We start from the raw sequence: 16,996 nt of genomic DNA on the forward strand, positions 1-16,996 counted from the left end.
AGACAAAAAGTTCTTGAAGTCTGGACCTTATTATGGGATCGGTATCGGGGCTGGATCCCCCATCACTGCTCTCCTTACAGGCCATACAGTGAGGGAGGTGCTGGAGGCAGACATGGGCTGACCAGGGTCCTTGGGCAAAAACCCTGCTGCGTCCTGGGAGTTGGCTTGAGAAGGGCATTGGGCTTTATCCCTTCTGTGTGTAGTGCAGCTTCCTGAAAACAGGTAGCATTGGGTGCCTACTATGTGCCCGTGATCTCATTTAAACATTGAGCTTTAATCCCCCAACAATCCTAGAAAGCACACGGTCTCACTTTAATGTTGCAGGCAGGCACAGAGAGGGCAAGCCATCTACAAGAAGTCACACAGCATTTAAAGAGGCAGAGTCACATTTGAACTTTGGCTGCTGCTGCTGCCTCCCTAGGTTCTCTTACCAAAAGCCACGGGTCCACCATTGGTGGGCTGCTGGTGCCTTCTTGGGTGTCCCAGCTGTGGGGGGTATATATGTGGAGGGGGCAGGCATGTCCAGAGCCTGCAGACACCTGGATCTTGTACTGCAGGGAAAGAGGCTGCCCCCCAGGATCCATGTGCATTTTAGGGGGCAGGATAGGCTCTTGCAAGCCTGCCCCCCACACCCATTATGTGAAGGAGGCGGATCCCCACAGTCTGTGACTGAGTGAGGGTTCTGGGGCCACTTCCTTGGTATGCATAGCACCGTGCAGGGTGGGAAGAACATGATCACGCTCTCAGTCGTCGGGCTCTAGGCGCTGCGACAGGGTGCTAAGGACGCGCTGGAACTTCTCGAGGCGCTGGGCCTGTGGTGCCTGCGCTCCCCGGCTCCCCCAGAGCAGCCTCCGCAGGAAGCTGGTGGTCAGTGCCTCCTTCAGCTCAGGGTTCAGCTGGAATCCTGAGGGAGGGACCAGGCGGGCTGGGGGCGGGGCCGGGCACCCGCCTCACCCTTCCTGCACCTGCCCTTCTCCTGAGGACTTTGACCCAGGAGGGGCCCAGAGGGACTCTGGCCCCGGTGCAAAGCGACTGGGCGGAGTTAGCGGGAAGGGGGCTCCTGGGTCTCAGTGGGGGGGGATGGGGCTGAGGAGCTGGTGGGGGCAGGCTGCCCAGGGAAGAGACTTTGGGGGCCCCACCTGTCCTGGGGTGGGGCCGCCCTGGCTGCTCTGAGGTGCCTCTCCGGTCGGGTTGGGGGAAAGTACGAGTGCTAAGGTCCTCACTGAAGACGGGAATGCCCCACGTGGGGGCCCCTGGAGGTGGGGCTGCCCCAGGATAGGAGAGAGGTGTGGCTCTGGTAGGCGTGGCAGGACTTGCAGTTCCCTGGCCGGACTGGGGTGGGGCATCCAGTTGGAGCAGGCAGGGGTGTTCCTGGAGTCAGGGCCCTCCGACAGGGAGGGGGCGCTCACCTCGCAGGCGCTGGGCTGCCACCTCACGGAACTTGGGCGCGTCCCTGGCCATGCGACGCGCCCCGCTCAGGGTGCGCAGCAGCTGCTCACAGCTCTCGTCTGGCTGCCCCGGCAGTTCCTCACCCTCCAGCAGACGTACCACGGGTGCTACGTGCGGCAGCGCCACCTCGCCGGGCTGGCAGGGTCCTGCAGAGTTGGAGGGGCTGGGCTGGGCCAGTGGGCGGGGCCTGGACGGAGGGGGCGGAGCCTAAGGCAGAACAGGGGCGGGGTATGGGGCCGAGGAGGGTACCTAGGACAGATGGGGCGGGGACTGGAGGGCACACGTAGGGTGGGACAAGGTCTAGGTAAAGGGCGGGCCTAGGACAGGGTACAGGGTTTAGAACAGACAAAGCAGTAGGGCCTGTGAAGAAGCAACGGGCGGGGTTTGGGGCAGAAGTAGAGAGTGGAACTTAGTACTGGAGAGGGAGCTGGTTTAAGGGCAGAGCCTAGGGTACGGGGCGGTGCCTAGGACAGAAATACGGGGGGCGGGCCTTGGGACAGGGGCCGGGTCTATGACAGGCAGGAGGCGGGGCACGGAGCGACGATGAGGGTGGTGCCTAGCCCAGAGGGTTAAAGGCAGAGCCTAGGGCAGGGGGCGAAGCCTAGGACAGAATTAGGGGCGGGGCCTGGGACTAGGTTGGGTGCGAATGGAGTAGGTCTGGAGGTCCAGGCGACACCACACAGCGAACCCTCACTCACCGGTGCTCTCGTCCAGCGCCCGCATCAGCGGCTTCAGCTCCTGTTCGAAGGCCAGCGCCGCTTCCGTGTAGCTTCGCCGGAGCTGGCGCCATGTGCGCTCCAACCGGGACACCTGAGTGCGCGGGATGAGAACAGAGCTTGCCTCCTCTCCCCCGTCACCTGCACGGCCGCCTCCCCAGCCCTTCTCCCCCAGCACCTGGGGCATGAGCAGGGCGCCCATGACCGCGGCCAGCCCCGGCAGGTCCCCTGCGGCCCCTGGCCGCAGCGCCAGCGCCAGCTCCACCAGGCCCCTCAGCGCGGCCGCGCGCTCCTCCAGCGGCCCCGCGCATCCCAGCACGGCCAGCGCCCCGGCCAGCGCCAGCGCCTCTTGCCTATGGAGGCGGAGGGCAAGGGTCTGGGGTTAGTTGGGGAGGTTTGTAATATGGGGACGAGAGGGGATCAGAGGTCGCATTGCCCTTCTCACCTCCTCCCTGGGGGGCGATGAAGGGGGAGAGATTTGGAGACCCTTGGAGAGGGAAGAAGCAGCGCCCCCTTTCCCCCTCATCGAAGGTTCCAGGCAGCCGGCTCACCTCTCCAGCAGTTCCAACCTCAAGCGATGCCCTTGGGGAAGTGTAAGCAGCTCCAGGCCAGAGGTGACTCCCATGGCTCTCTTCTGAGCCCTGGTCACTCCCAGGAGGCCTGTGGCCTGGGGATGGGGGGGAAAGGCAGGGAGCTCCCGTAAGCAGAATGAGTATATGGGTGTGAGGTGCCATTGGGGCTGAAGCGACCTTACCTGTCACCAGCAGGTGACTGACCTGGCAGTCCACCAACAGCAGGTGGAGGGCAGTGCTCCTAGGATGGTGCTCTAGGAACAGGCCCCGGAGAGTGTGCAGGACCCCGGGTTCCAGAGGCCGGTTCTTGGGGCCCAGCAGGCGAGATGGGGTATCAGGGTGGCAGAAAGAGACCTGGGCCTGGGGTCTCTGGAAAGTTCTGTCTTCCTCATCCTCCTCCTCCTCATGGGCCTCCCACCATGGGGTCTCTGGCTCTGGGCAGCCTTGGCCAGGGGGCGCTCCCTGTGCACTGGGCACACGGGGCACCAGCTCACAGTATGTTGGGGGGCGTCCGGAGGCCTCAGGCGGCACCAGGGAGGGTGTCCGGGGGGGCTTGGTGGGTGCCTTGGCATGAAGCTGCCCATCGGAGGCCCTGAGGCTGTCAGCAACAGCCCCCAGGGGAGTCTGGGTCTTCAACAGCAAGGGGTCACTGCCTGTCCGAGGCAGAGCAGATCGGGGCAAGGCCAAGGCTCCTAGGGGTCATACAAGAGGGGGTGATGGGGTACACAGAGAAGACAGCAGGGTAGAGGGCGAGGGATTAATTGGCTACCATCTGCCTGGTTCACTCGCAGTGTAGTGCAAATTCAGACATGAACAACTTCACTGGTATAAATGCTACACATTTACGAAGAGCTGGGACACGATTTAACTTTTTTTGATGCTTACGTGAATTTTGAAGAATACATTTTAAATCTGAATTCTTTGTTTTTGTCCTGCTGATTGAAAATGGCAAGCACTGATCGAACAAAATTAAAAACATACTACTCAGAAATGGTACAGCCTCTGTGGGAAAGAGTTTGTTGGCTCCTCAAAATGTTGAACACAGAGCGACCATAAACTAAAAAAAAAAACCAAACCCGTTGCCATCAAGTCAATTCTGACTCACAGCGACTCTATAGGACAGAGCAGAACTGCCCTATAGGGTTTCCAAAGAGTGGCTGGTGGATTCGAACTGTCGACCTTTTGTTTAGCAGCCATGGCTCTTAGCCACCGCACCACGAGAACTACCATATGACCCAGCAATCCCACTCCTAGGTATATACCCAGAAGAAGGGAAGGCAGGAACGCGAACAGAAACCTGTACACCAGTGTTCACTGCAGCACTTTTCACAAGAGCCAAAAGGTGGAAACAACTGAAATGCCCACCAACAGATGAATGGATAAACACAACGTGGTCTCTACAGACAACGGAATACGACTCAGCCATAAAGAGAAATGCAGTCCTGATGCACGCCACAGCCTGGATGAACCGTGAAAACATCATGTTGAGTGAAAGACGTCAGTCTCAAAAGGACAGATACTGTATGACCTCACTTATACGAAGTAAGGAAATATATGGAAACCAAAGATCATTAGTGGCCACCGGGGGGGAAGGGAGGGGGAAAGAGGGTGTTTTTGCTAATGGGGCAGTGACTTTAGGTTAATGGAATGATTTGAAAAGATAGCAAGATTCGGTGTACAACTTGAAGAATGTCATCAGTGTCACTGAATTGTACGTGACAAAATTGTTGAGATGGCATATGTTTTGTCAGGCATAGTAAAATTTAAAAAAAAAAAAAGTATTATTCAAGATTCCCAAAACTACATAAGGGCTAGCCCTGACAGCTTGAAGCCAAAGGGTCCCATTGGCACAAAACCCAGACCCGAATTAGTCATTAGGGAAGTGCAAATAAAACCCACCATGAGATACCCTACTATTAAAAAAAAAAAAGGAAATTAACAAGTGTTGGCGAGGATATGAAGAAATTGGAACCCTCATACACAGTTGCTAGGAATATAAAAACAGGCAGCTGCCGTGGAAAATAGTTTGGCGGTTCCTCAAAAAGTTAACATGGAATTACTACATGACTCAGCAATCCCACTGTTAGCTATATACCCCAAAGAACTGAAAGCAGGGACTCAGATCCTTGTACACCAGTGTTCACTGCAGCATTATTCACAACAGCCAAAAGGTGGCAAAAACCCAAGCGTCCATCAACAGACGAATGGTTGAACACAAGGTGGTTGTCCATTCATGCAATGGAATATTATTCAGCCAGAAAAAAGGAATGAAGTTCTGATACATACTACGACATGGATGAACCTTGAGGGCATTATGCTGAGTGACATAAGTTAGCCACGAAAGGACAAATATTGTAGGATTCCACTAATACTTAAAACAAGCAAATTCATGGGGATGGAAAGTAGACCAGAGGCTCTGAGGAGTGGAGAGGGGGTAATGTTTAATGAGCACAGAACTCTGTTTGGGAAATGGATAGTGGTGATGGCTACAGAACATTCTGAAGGTTCTAATGCCGCTGAATTGTATGCTGAAAGATGGTTAAGATGATAAACTTTATGTTAAAGTTTATGTACCGTGGAAGAGAAGCCTGGTGTTCTGCTTCCGTAAAGATTATAGCCAAGAAAACCCTACGGGGCAGTTGTACTCTGTAATACATGGGATCACCAAGAGTCGGAATCAACTCGACGGCAACAACAAAGCATATATAACTTGCTTATGATGTCTGTCCTAAGTTTGTGGCATGTTTACTTTTGGGGTTATTAAAGCCGAAAACTGCTCCAAGACTTTTGGGAGACTCTGTATTTATGAGCATTTAAATAGGCCATGTTCCAGGGGCTCAAAGAAACCCTGGTGGTGCAGTGGTTCAGGGCTTGGCTGCTGAGTGAAAGGTTGGTGGTTCACACCCACCTAGCGGCTCTGCAGAAGAAAGATCTGCCAACCTGCTCTCCTAAAGATTACAGCCGAGAAAACCCCGTGAGGCAGTTCTACTCTGTCACATGGGTCTGCTGTGAGTCAGAATTGACTCCATGGCACCTAACAACTAAACCAAAAAAAACAAAAAACAAAAAACCAAACCTGTTACCATCAAGTCCAACTCATAGAGACCCTATAGGACAGAGTCGAACTGCCCCATATGGTTTCCAAGAAGTGATGGGTGGATTCTGGTGACCTTTTGGTTAGCAGCCAAATGCTTAACCACTGCACCACCAAGGGCCCTAATAACAACTAGGGGCTCAAAACTGGCCAAGGTTTCCAACCCACTCTAAGTAAGGGTCCTCACAGTGGCCAAAAAATCTCTTGCAATCTGAGTCCTGGGAGCTCTCTCCTCCCTTTACTCCCACTGCTTCAGCTTCACTCTCCTTGGGTTGAGTGAACAGTTCAAACCCTTGTTCAGGCCTCAGGGCCTTTGCACTGGCTGTCCCTTCTGCCTGGGTCACTCTCACCCCCAGTTAGCTACATCATTTGCCCCCTTATCTCCTTCAAATCTTTCTCATTGAGGTTAAGTGCTCAGCTACCAGCCAAAAGGTTGGTGGTCGGAACCCTCCTCAGAAGAAAAGCCTGGCGATCTGCTTCTGAAAGGTCACAGGCTTGAAAACCCTATGGAGCATTGTTCTACTCTGCACGTGTGGGGTCGCCATGAATTGGAATCAACGCAGCACAGCAACAAGCATACATAAGGCCCCCAACCAAAAAAAAATCCAAACTCTGCCGTCAGGTCGATTCCGGCTCATGGAGACCCTGGTAGCGCAGTGGTTAAGAGCTATGGCTGCTAAATAAAAGGTCTGCAGTTTGAATCAACTCATAGCTATGAGTTGGTATGTGTGATAAGGCCCCTAGGCAGCACAAATGGTTTGCACCCAACTGTTAACCTAAAGGTTAGCGGTTCAAGCCCACCCAGTGGTACTGTGGAAGAGAAGACCTGGCAATCTGTTTTTGTTAAGATTACAGCCAAGAAAACCTTATGGATTAGTTCTACTCTGTAAAACACGGGGTTGCCATGGATCAGGATTGACTTGATTGCAACAACAAAGTATACTTATTTCTGATGTGTATAATCCGTCTTCTGCTAACAGGATGTTGGCTCAACTTGAGCAGGGGTCTTCATCTTTCTTGTTCACTGATGCATCCCAGCACTTAGTTCAGTGCCCAGCACACATGGTGGCTCATGTTGAATGGGGGGACGGGATGGGAAAGGAGAGGGTTCTTCTTTAGCTAGGTTGGTCAGGGCAGTTGCACTGAAAAACTCATGTTGGATGATGCAAAGTGTGTAACCGCTTTGCAGTAAACAATTTGTTTTTTCATTCCGGTTCCTGTGAGCCAGCCATACCTGAGGCCAATGAGTGGGGGTGGCCAGACCAAGAGGGACCACCTGCGGCCTGATGATGACTAAGTCTCAGGAGGCATGATGTCATCTACCATGGCTGCGTGGTAAGACCAAGAAAAGGCCTTGGAAGATGGAGGCTCAAAGGAGATTCCTGGGTGGAGAGAGCAAACATCTGCTCTTGGGAGGGTAAACCTGTCCCCTGGGGGCACGGAAGCTCAGCAGCTTCACCCTATGTATATCCTTTTTCCGCTAGGTTAAAGACAGCCTTTTCCCTGGAGTTTGTGTATTATTTCAGATGAGAAGCAGCTGGTCTGAAAAAGATGAGGGCAATGGACTTTCCAACAGAGGGGACAGCAAGTGCAAAGGCCCTGAGGCAGGCACAAACTTGGAAGGTTCCAGCAATGGAAAGGAAGCCTATATGACTGGAGCAAGGAGATATACGGCAGGAGTTGTGGTTAGAGAGGCCAGCTGGGGTTAGAACATGAATGAGTTCTTGGAATAATTGTAAACACGTATTTTTAAGCCCCTACAAAGTCCCCAAGGAGCCCTGGTGGTGCAGCGGTTAAAAGCTCGGCTGGTAAACCGAAGGCTGGTGGTTTGAGCCCACCAGCCCTGCCTTCGGAGAAAGATGAGGCAGTCTGCTTCTGTGAAGACTACAGCCTTGAAAACCTTATGGGGCAGTTATACTCTGTCCTATAGGACTGCTGTGAGTCTGAGCTTTTAAAGTCCTCGTGACAACTTTGAGAGCATGATTGTTCTCATTTTCCAGAGGAAAAATATGAGGCCCCAACAGGTTAAATCACCTGCCCAAAGCCACTTTGGTAGATCCTCACCTGGTCCAGAATGGTCCTCTCTTGACTGCCCCGTATGCTCCAGACCTGCTGGCTGACTGTCGCTCCACTTTCTAGTCCTGGAGGCAGAGATGGAGGAGAACTGTAGCCCCAGCTGAAATGGGGAAGTCCCACCACAGGCCAGAAAACCCTGCATCCATTCCTTCTAAACCAGAGGCTCTCAACCAGGGTGATTCTGCTCCCCAGGGGACACTTGACAATGTCTGGAGCCTTTTGTAGTTGTCACAACTGTGGTGTGTGTGTTTGCTACTGGTATCTAGTAGTTAGAGCCTGGAGATGTTGCTAAACACCCTGCGGTGCACTGCATGGCCCCCCATAACAGGAAATTATCGGTCTTCAAATATTGATAGACGTTCCTGGGTGGTGCAAACCTCTGACATGCTCAGCTGCTAGCAGAAAGGTTTGAGAGTCCGCACAGAGGTGTCTTGGAAGAAAGGCCTGGCAACCTGCTTTTGAGAAATCAGTCATTGAAAACCCTAGGGACGGAGCATACACATGAGGTCCCCATAAGTCCTAATGTGCTCAATGGTAATTGGTTGGTTAAACGTTGATGGTGCCCAGGTTGAAAACCCCTGGGGTGACTGAGTACTGTCTTGAGTACCTGAGTGGCTCTCTCCAAGCTGGGCTGTCTGTAAGGGCGTCCTCGCTAAAGCTGCGCGGTAGAGGCCCCTGGCGGGTCACAGGCCGGGAGGCCACGGCCCCTGTAGCCTGGGAGAGTGGGCGCTGACCGGTCACGTAGCTGCGGACCAGGGCCGGCAGGCTGGGGAAGCGCTCGTCCTCCAGCTGGAAGAGGGCCGGGGGCCGGCCTGGCCGGGGCCGCAGCGCCACACGTAGCACCTCGAAGTGAAGGACAGAGCCTCGCCAGCGGCAGGTGAGCACGGGGTGGCCCCCGCGGGACCCAGAAGCACGAACCAGGAAGTCACCATCTTGCTGAAGGAGAGCCTCGGCCTTCTAGTATGGGAGACAGGGGATGGGGCGTTTAGGAGTGGGCCCAGACAAGCATTGAATGGTGGCCCCCCACCCAAGACCCAAAACCACCCCAATTAAACTTCTGTGGCAGAGACTGAGTCGTTTTTCACCAAACCATTTCCCGTTTTCTCATGGGCACACAACTGGACTACAGTTCCCAGGCTCCCTTGCAGTTAGGGTCATGTGATGAGTTCTGCCCAATGGGATGGGAGAGAAAGTTTTGGAGGACGTACTGTATCAGCAAGACAGACATCCTGCGGGGTGGTGGAGCCACAAATTAGAAAGGACTTGGGTCCTGACTGATTTCTGGGGCAGAGTTTTGGATCCCCACTCCTCAAGCACCGGGGACTGTGCTGGTGCTATCTTGGGGGGTCCCTGGGTGATGCAAATCATTAACACTTCCTGCTGCTAACGGAAAGGTAGAAGGTTCAAGTCCACCCAGAAGTGCCTTGGAAGAAAGGCCTGGTGATCTACTTCTGAAAAATCAGCCATTGAAAACCCTATAGAACACCCTATTCTGGCTCTAAATCCCTTGTTTTTTGAGCACTCTTATGCCAGCAGTGGTGGCTGGCATCAAAACAGGGGCAGGGGGGCCAGGACACCAGAGATAGGCAAAGCAGAACTGGACAGGGGGGCTGGATAATAAGTGCAGTGGACACATCTATAGCTCTTACTGTGTTCCAGACACTGCTTTAAGGGTTCAACACATTAACTTACTTAATCCTTGTACAACCAGAATGCTCCTGAGAAGCAAGCATGGCAAGGCTACATCTCACATACTTTGGACATGTTATCTGGAGGGCTTGGTCCCTAGAAAAGGACATCATGCTTGGTAGAGTACAGGGTCAGCAAAAAAGAGGAAGACCCTCAACGAGATGGATTGACACAGTGGCTGCAACAATGAGGTCAAGCATAACAACAATTGTGAGGATGGCGCAGGACCAGGCAGTGTTTCATTCTGTTGTATATAGGGTCTTTATGAGTCAGAACCGACTCGACGGCACCTAACAACAACAACGATCCTTGTATTATGGATTGAATTGTGTCCCCCCCAAATAGGTGTTGGAATCCTTACTTCTATACCTGTGGAGGGAACCCTGGTGGCATAGTGGTTAAGTGCTACAGCTGCTAACCAAAGGGTCGGCAGTCTGAATCTGCCAGGCGCTCCTTGGGAACTCTATGGGGTAGTTCTACTCTGTCGTATAGGGTCGCTATGAGTCGGAATCGACTTGACGGCACTGGGGTTGGTTTTTGGTTTTTTATACCTGCGGGTGTAATGTAATCACTTCATATAATGTAATGCAATGTAATTACTTTCCACAATGCAATCTAGTGTAATACAACCAATCAGTGGAGGTCATACCAGTGGAGGGTGGATCCTAACCCTAATCATGCCAGGAGAGCGATGGGATCCTGCCAGCCACAAGTGCCTGGGGCCCAGAGGGAGAGACAGGAGGGGCTGAGGAGTGGTTCTGGGGGACGTTTGGCTTGGTTTCGATCTCCATCACCATCCTCACACCATCCCAAAGAAAGTAACAATTTAAATATAAGGAGTGACAGGCCAAGCCAACCAAGCTTCAGGTCTCCAGCCCCCTAGCCACGCCTTCCAACAGACCTTGGCCCTAAACCCCTGGCCCAGGACTTAGGAGTCCCCAGCATGCCAAGGGTGGGGGAGGGCCCCCACAGACGCTGCTGAGGCCCTGCAGGAGGTGGTACCTGGCGGGACAGGGGGCCGTGGTACCAGGGTTGGCTGGCAAGGTCCTCTCCATCCTGTGGCACCTGCATGGAACTCTTGGGTGCAGAGGGTGCCAGGGCTGAGCTTCGTATCTTTAATAGGCTTCAGTCTTCCACATCTGTAAAATGGGAATAATGACTCTAGCTTCCTGAGTGTCTGTGTTGGCCCTTCCATGTTCCCCTTAGTTTTGGACACTGCAGCCCGTATCCTAGCAAACCTTAAAATGCCAAATATACATATATATATATTTATACACACACATATACAAATACATATATCCCTACCACCCACTTGCCAGTTTGTCCTACTGTGGTAGCTTACGTGTTACTATGATGTTGGACGCTGTGCCATTGGTATTTCAAATACCAGCAGGATCACCCGTGGTGAACTGGTTTCAGCAGAGCTTCCAGACTAAAACAGAGTAGGAAGAAAGGCCTGGCAATCTACTTCTGAAAGTCAGTCAATGAAAACCTTAGGGATCACAACAGAATATATCTGATACAGCACTGGAAGATAAGCCTCCAAGCTGGGACGCACAATGATGGACTGAAACACGCCAGAATCATGAAGGGGCAGATAGGGCAGCATTTTGTTCTGTTATATATATGGTCATCATGAATCGGACTCAACTTGATGGCAACTAATAACAAATATATATATATATATGTAAAAAACTCAAAAAACGATATACAACTATATATATATGGGCCCTGGTGGTGTAGTGGTTAAGTGTTTGGTTGCTAACCAACAGGCTGGCAGTTCAAATCCACCAGGTGCTCCTTGAAAACCCTATAGGGCAGTTCTTCTCTGACCTGTGGGGTTGCTATGAGTCAGAACTGACTCGACAGCAATGGGTTTTGGATATATATATGACTATGAGTAAACTGAGGTCCCTGAGGGGGGCACAAATGGTTTGTGCTCACCTGCTAATCTAAAGGTTGGCAGTTTGAACCTACCCAGCACTACCGTGGAGGAAAGACCTGGCAATCTGCTTCTGTAACGATTACAGCCTAGAAAATCTAGGGGGCAGTTCTACTCTGTAACATATTAGATCATCATGGTTGGAATCTACTTGACAGCAATGTGTTTTTTTTTTTTGTTGTTTTATGAGTAACTGGTTTAATTTGAGCTCTGGTGGCACTGTGGTTAAAGCACTTGGCTACTAACCAAAAAGTCGGTGGTTTGAACCCACCAGGCGCTCTGCAGGAGAAAGATGTGGCAGTCTGCTTCTGTAGATTTACAGCCTTGGGCACCCTAGGGGGCTGTTCTTCTCTGTCGTATAGGGTCGCTCTGAGTCAGAATTGACTCCACAGCAGTGCGTTGTCTAACTTAGAATAGGCTGGGATATCTTGGAAGCAGTCATGCATTCACTGGGATTCTTGCAAAGCCAGAAGACCTAACCTACGCATTGCTTTGAAATGCAATGCAATTTTCATGAAGGAAAACATCAGAGAAGATGGCTTAATGCCGCATTTCATAGAAATGTAATTAACTACTGCACTCAATCAATATTTATAGGGCATCAACAGTGTGCCAGGTGCTGCACCAGGAACTGGGGCCCAGCAGTGAACAGCTGATGTTCTGGGGGCAAGAGTGACAGCAATGAAGAAAACAAACACATGCTGGAGTAGGTCAAGGGGTCCCTGAGGGGTGCAGATGGTTAAGCACTCAGCTACCAACCGAAAGGTTGATGGTTCTAGCCCACCCAGAGGTGTCTTGGAAGAAAGGCCTGGCGATCTGCTTCTGAAAGGTCACAATCATTGAAAATCCTATAGAGCACAGCTCTGCTCACACACACATGAGGTCGTCATGAATCAGAATAGACGCTACAGGAACTGGATTTCTTTTTTTTTTTTTTGAGTCGGTCAGAGTGTGCTAAGTATTAAAACTAAACCACCCAAACCAGGAAACCAAACCTCCAGGGATGGGATATGAAGGTTTGCGTGGTGTGGTTCACATTTTTGATAAGATGGCTGAGGAAATTTTCATTGAGTAAAGACTGGAAGGATTTTGAGGGAGCGATCCCAGTGGCTTTCTGGGTGAAAGAACATTCCAGATTGTGTGAATTTAACTTACAAATGTCCATGGCTTCTCAGCAAGCTATGTGCACACTTGGGGATTCTTAGGATATGAGAAAATCTTACTTGTACATTGCTTTCGAATGTGACACCATCTTTAAGGACCTTCAAGGGTCACATTCTGGAGAAATGTCAGCAAACAACAATTTTACATCTGAGCATTCTTCTTATATTTTGGAACAGATATATTTTGTTATTACGATGATCAAATTTAGGTGTCAAACATTCTGTAATCACACAGGCCTGAGGATGGCAGGAAAGAAGGGGTCTGCTTGCCCCAACCCCCAAAGGTCTTCCAGGGTCTGCAGGGAAATAGAGAGGGATTCCTGCCTCCTGAGTCAGCCTGGCTGAGGGCCTGGCAGGGCCACGAAGTTCCCAGACCAGCCCTCTGTGACTTTAGGGGTGGGGCACTGGGCAGGGAGTTGGCTCCAGGCACTGCATACCTGAGCACCAGGTGTGTCTCCTGGATACCTGTACACCTCCTGTTTGTCAGCTGGGCCTGGCCTCCTCAGTCATAGAGTCGCCTAATCCCTGGTCCCTCTGACCCATACCTTGCTTACTGGGGAGACAGAAGTGGGTCACTGCCAAGGTTGTTGGACATTTGGAGAGCTCAGATTGAGCACAGGTCAGCCAAAGGCCAGCTCAGCCAGCCGCCTGCCTCTGGGTCCTTTGGGATAATTTCTGAATATTTGGGCAGGGGAGAGAGGAAAGGGGCTGGATCTGGGATGGGGGAGGGGAAGCATGAGGAAGAGACTAGAGATCAGACCAGATGCTGTTGAGTTGATTCCGCCTCATGGTGACCCCATGTGTGTCAGAGTAGAACTGTGCTCCATAGGGTTTTCCATGGCTGAGTTTTTGGAAGTAGATTGCCAGGCCTTTCTTCTGAGGTGCCTCTGGGTGGACTCAAACATCCAACCTTTTGATTAGTAGCTGAGCTCTTAACCATTTGCACCACCCAGGGACTCCACGGGGAAGAGGGAGAGGGGGGTTTTCATGCCGGTGTTGTGTCAGAGGATACACATGTCGGCACAGGTGCAGGGGGATGGCCACCTACTTGCAGACAACAAGGACATAGACAGACATGGGGTCTCCTACTCAACATTGGACAAACCGTGATTGGTTGAGCCCTTATTGTGTGCCAGGCTCTGTTCTAGACCTTGGAGACACAGTGAGGAAGGAGACAAAGGCCCTGCCCTCCCCCAACCTTACCTTTTGGTGGACGAGTCAGACATCAAACCAGCACACAAAGAATGGAGAAAAGAATTTCTAAGGGTAATCAACGAAGGATTAAACAGGGAGGTGTGATTCTTGGGTGGCACAAACAGTTGGTGGTTCGAACCCACCCTGTGGTCCTTGGGAGAAAGGCCTGGCAATCTGCTTTTATAAGATGACAACCAAGAGGACCCTATGGAGTAGTTCTACTTTGTAATGCGTAACGGATCGCCATGAGTTGGAATCGACTCCCTGGCAACAGGTTTTTTTTTTTTTTTTGGTAAGGAGGGACGCGACAGGCTACTTTAAACAGGGTGTTCAGGAAGGCCACCCCCACGAGGTGCCACTGGAGCGGAGTCCTCGGTAAGAGAAGGAGGCGGTTACACAAAGATTTGGAGAGAGGGCAGCCCAGGTGGAGGGTACAGGAAATGCAAAGAATGAGCTTGCTCTTGACGTTTAAAATCCTTGAGAGGGTCAGTGCAGCTGAAAGGTGAGGAAGGAGCCAGGAACAGAAGGGGAGGGGCAGTGAGGTCAGGAGGGAGGTGGCCGGCAGGGGCAAGACCATGCAAGCAGTGGTGGACCAATTTAACCAGGGCTTCCTGGAAGGAGGGAGGGACACGACCTGATTTGTGGCCTAAAAAAAATGGAAAAGTGGAACCAGAGAGATTTTTGCTGCTGCACAGGACACACACGGAGACGGGCACGTCCAGGTGCGCCCAGGTGCATCCAGGTACACGACAACGCGTGCAGCTCAGGGACCCACCACGCACTCGGCGACCTCTTCTCCACTCGCGAATGCGCGGAGACAGATATTCACATCCTGCTTCCGAGCCAGTGGCCCCACTTGGAAAGTGAAGACGCCCCTCCCCAGTAATCCCTTGGTCCTGGACGGGTCTGGGGCTCCCCTGCTCACCTGGGCTGGACTCGCGGGGCTCTCTCGAGGCTGGGGCCTGAGGTTCTGCGACTCCTGGCCCCACCCTCCCCGCCCCAGCCAGGCCCAGCTTCCCCTGGCCGCACCCGACGGGAGCTGAGCCCAGTCACCTGGCCCCGCCTCTCCACGCCCCGCCCCCTGGCCTCCCAGGCTCTTACCCCGCCCCTCGTTCCAGCTCCGCCCCCTTAGAACGTTTCTCAGCAACTAACCACGCCCCTGCCCCGCCCCCTTGGAGAACTCTGCTTGGCCCGTCCTTCCAGTGGGCCCCGCCCCTTAGAGCGTCGCCCGGCCCCCCTCCGCACTGGCCCCGCCCACTCATTGCACCGCCCCTCTCCCAGTCCCAAGTCAATCCGCCCTTACTTTAGGAAAAGCAGGACGAACTTCAGCCCCACTGCCTCTCGCCTTGGAGCCCGGCGCCTCCCTTCGTTCCCATCCAAGCGGACCCTAAGCACCCTTGGGCCTTGTCGAGGTGGGGAGGTCTCTAACTCCGCCCCCCAGAGTTCCGAGTGGGGCGGGGCGGCCCCGACAGGCTGAGACGCAGAGACAGGTGGGCTTCCCCCGGGCCTCCTAGCTGGGTTTCCGGGAAGAGAGCCCCAGTTGCGCGTAGGGTTCTGTGGAGAGAAAAGCGAGAAAACACGACATCGCTTCCCGTTCCCTCCCCTCCCCACCGCTACAACACGGTGGGTTTGGCTGCGCTTTGCCGGGAGGGCGTGGGGGGCAGCATTCGGGTGGTTTCCCAGGTGGGAGGGGGCTTCCATCCTGATGCCTAGAGACAGGCATGAGAAAGGCGGGGACAAGAGATAAGGGTGCTCTGCCACGCTTATTAAGGAATAGCAATAATAACGACAACAGCCTTGGAAGCAGTAGCCGCAAAAAAAAAAAAAAAAAAAAAAAAAAAACACCCAGTAGCCGCAGCTAACATTTATTGAGCGCTTACTGTATGCCAGGGCTGTGCCTCTCGCTTGATTTGCCTCATTGCATTGCACTTTCCCAGCCACCCTCTGAGGTAGGTACTATTTCATCACCCCCATTTTCCAGATGCAGAAACTGAGGCACGGAGAAGCGAAGCCGTTTGTGTAAGTTGACCCGGCTTGTGAGTGGTCGAGGTGGGATTTGAACCTGGAGCCCTAGAGTGCAAATCTTACTGCCTCATTTTCATCTTCACAGCCCCACGATGGTTCTATGCAGCGAAGGTTACTGTCATCCGTTTCACAGATGAGGAAATGGAGGCGTTGAGAGCCAAGGATGCGGATGAAAAGTTTTGGTTTCTGTAGGTGTTCGTGTAAGGAGCCCTGGCGGGACAGTGGTAAAGTGCACAGCTGCTAACCGAAAGGTAGCGGTTGAACCCACCAGCTGCTCTGTGGGGGAAAGATGTGGCACTCTGCTTAAGCAAAAATTTACAGCCTTGGAAACGCTATGGGGCAGTTCTACGCTGTCCTATAGGGTCGCTATGAGTCCGAATCGACTGGATGACAATTTATTTTTATTTTTTAGGTGTTCATGTGGGTTAGGATCTGCTCACAGCACCGTATTCCCCGAATTCTCTTCTGGGAGCAGCTTTGAGTAGAAAAGAGGGACTTAAATGGGTTTCAGGTCCTTGGGTGGTGCAAACGGTTTGCTCTTGGCTACTAAACTAAATAAAGGTTGGGAGTTCAAGCCCACTCGGAGGCACTGCAGAAGAAAGGCCTGGAGATCTGCTTTCATAAAAGATTACAATCAAGAAAATTTTATGGAACAGGTTTACTCTGTAACACGTGGGATTGACAAGAGGCAGAATCGACTGGAGAGCAACGTGTTTGGTTTTTCGAATGGTAAAGCTGGGAACTTCCAGGCTGGGCTTTCCCCAAATAATGTGGAAGGGTCTCCAGGCTCAGGAGGGTCGGAGAAGGCTGTCTTACTTTCAGTTTTTGATACCAGCCGAGGGCAGGGGCATGTCCAGTGCAGGGTTCTAGCGCCCCCTAGTGGTTATAAGAGTTAAAAATCCAAAGGGCGCTGTGTGAGATGGAGCCTAGATGGGGTGGGAGGAGAGATCACGTAGAGAAACAAGAAGATTTCAGCTAGCGATAAGGGCTATGAAGACAGTCGATGTTAGCTAAAGGAATGCATTAAAGGACGATGCTATTGCAGTCTGTAAGGAGAGAGATGATGGTGGCTTCGA

The 16,996-nt window shown here is 52.4% G+C and overlaps 1 protein-coding gene and 1 long non-coding RNA gene across 12 annotated transcripts; one reads left to right on the plus strand and one right to left on the minus strand.

Moving 5' to 3' along the window:
• Nucleotides 1–288: 288 nt before the first annotated feature.
• SH2D3A (SH2 domain containing 3A) lies at nt 289–14,900 on the minus strand. Of its 11 annotated transcripts, none has more exons than XM_049876599.1 (11): nt 14,821–14,900; nt 10,939–11,028; nt 10,599–10,735; nt 8,515–8,864; nt 7,896–7,972; nt 3,232–3,429; nt 2,717–2,832; nt 2,344–2,518; nt 2,148–2,259; nt 1,410–1,636; nt 289–904 (listed from the first exon to the last, which is right to left on the minus strand). In XM_049876599.1, the coding sequence occupies exons 3-11, from the start codon at nt 10,665–10,667 to the stop codon at nt 744–746; spliced, it is 1,485 nt and encodes a 494-aa protein (XP_049732556.1). In that variant the 5' UTR covers nt 10,668–10,735; nt 10,939–11,028; nt 14,821–14,900; the 3' UTR covers nt 289–743. The 11 variants fall into 11 exon arrangements, with proteins under 11 accessions (XP_049732556.1, XP_049732549.1, XP_049732548.1 ...); XM_049876592.1 differs by having other exon boundaries at nt 1,410–1,595; nt 2,942–3,429; XM_049876591.1 differs by having other exon boundaries at nt 2,920–3,429.
• Nucleotides 14,901–15,203: 303 nt separating this feature from the next.
• On the plus strand, nt 15,204–16,996 carry LOC126072025 (uncharacterized). Its single transcript, XR_007516445.1, has 3 exons — nt 15,204–15,385; nt 15,877–15,914; nt 16,006–16,996. It is a non-coding gene; the product is annotated as an uncharacterized LOC126072025 (long non-coding RNA).

This window comes from Elephas maximus, chromosome 3 (assembly GCF_024166365.1).
Source record: "Elephas maximus indicus isolate mEleMax1 chromosome 3, mEleMax1 primary haplotype, whole genome shotgun sequence".
In the NCBI taxonomy this organism is placed as follows: domain Eukaryota; kingdom Metazoa; phylum Chordata; class Mammalia; order Proboscidea; family Elephantidae; genus Elephas; species Elephas maximus.

Bases quoted from the DNA above. Each gene is read 5' to 3' on its own strand.
- SH2D3A (XM_049876590.1), bottom strand. From the start codon at position 10,667: ATGCAGGTGCCACAGGATGGAGAGGACCTTGCCAGCCAACCCTGGTAC. The intron at 7,973-8,514 runs GTACTCAAGACA...CTCTGCCTCCAG, and splicing joins GCTTGGAGAGAGCCACTCAG to GACTAGAAAGTGGAGCGACA. The intron at 1,637-2,147 runs GTGAGTGAGGGT...CCCTCCGTCCAG, and splicing joins GGCGCTGGACGAGAGCACCG to GCCCCGCCCACTGGCCCAGC.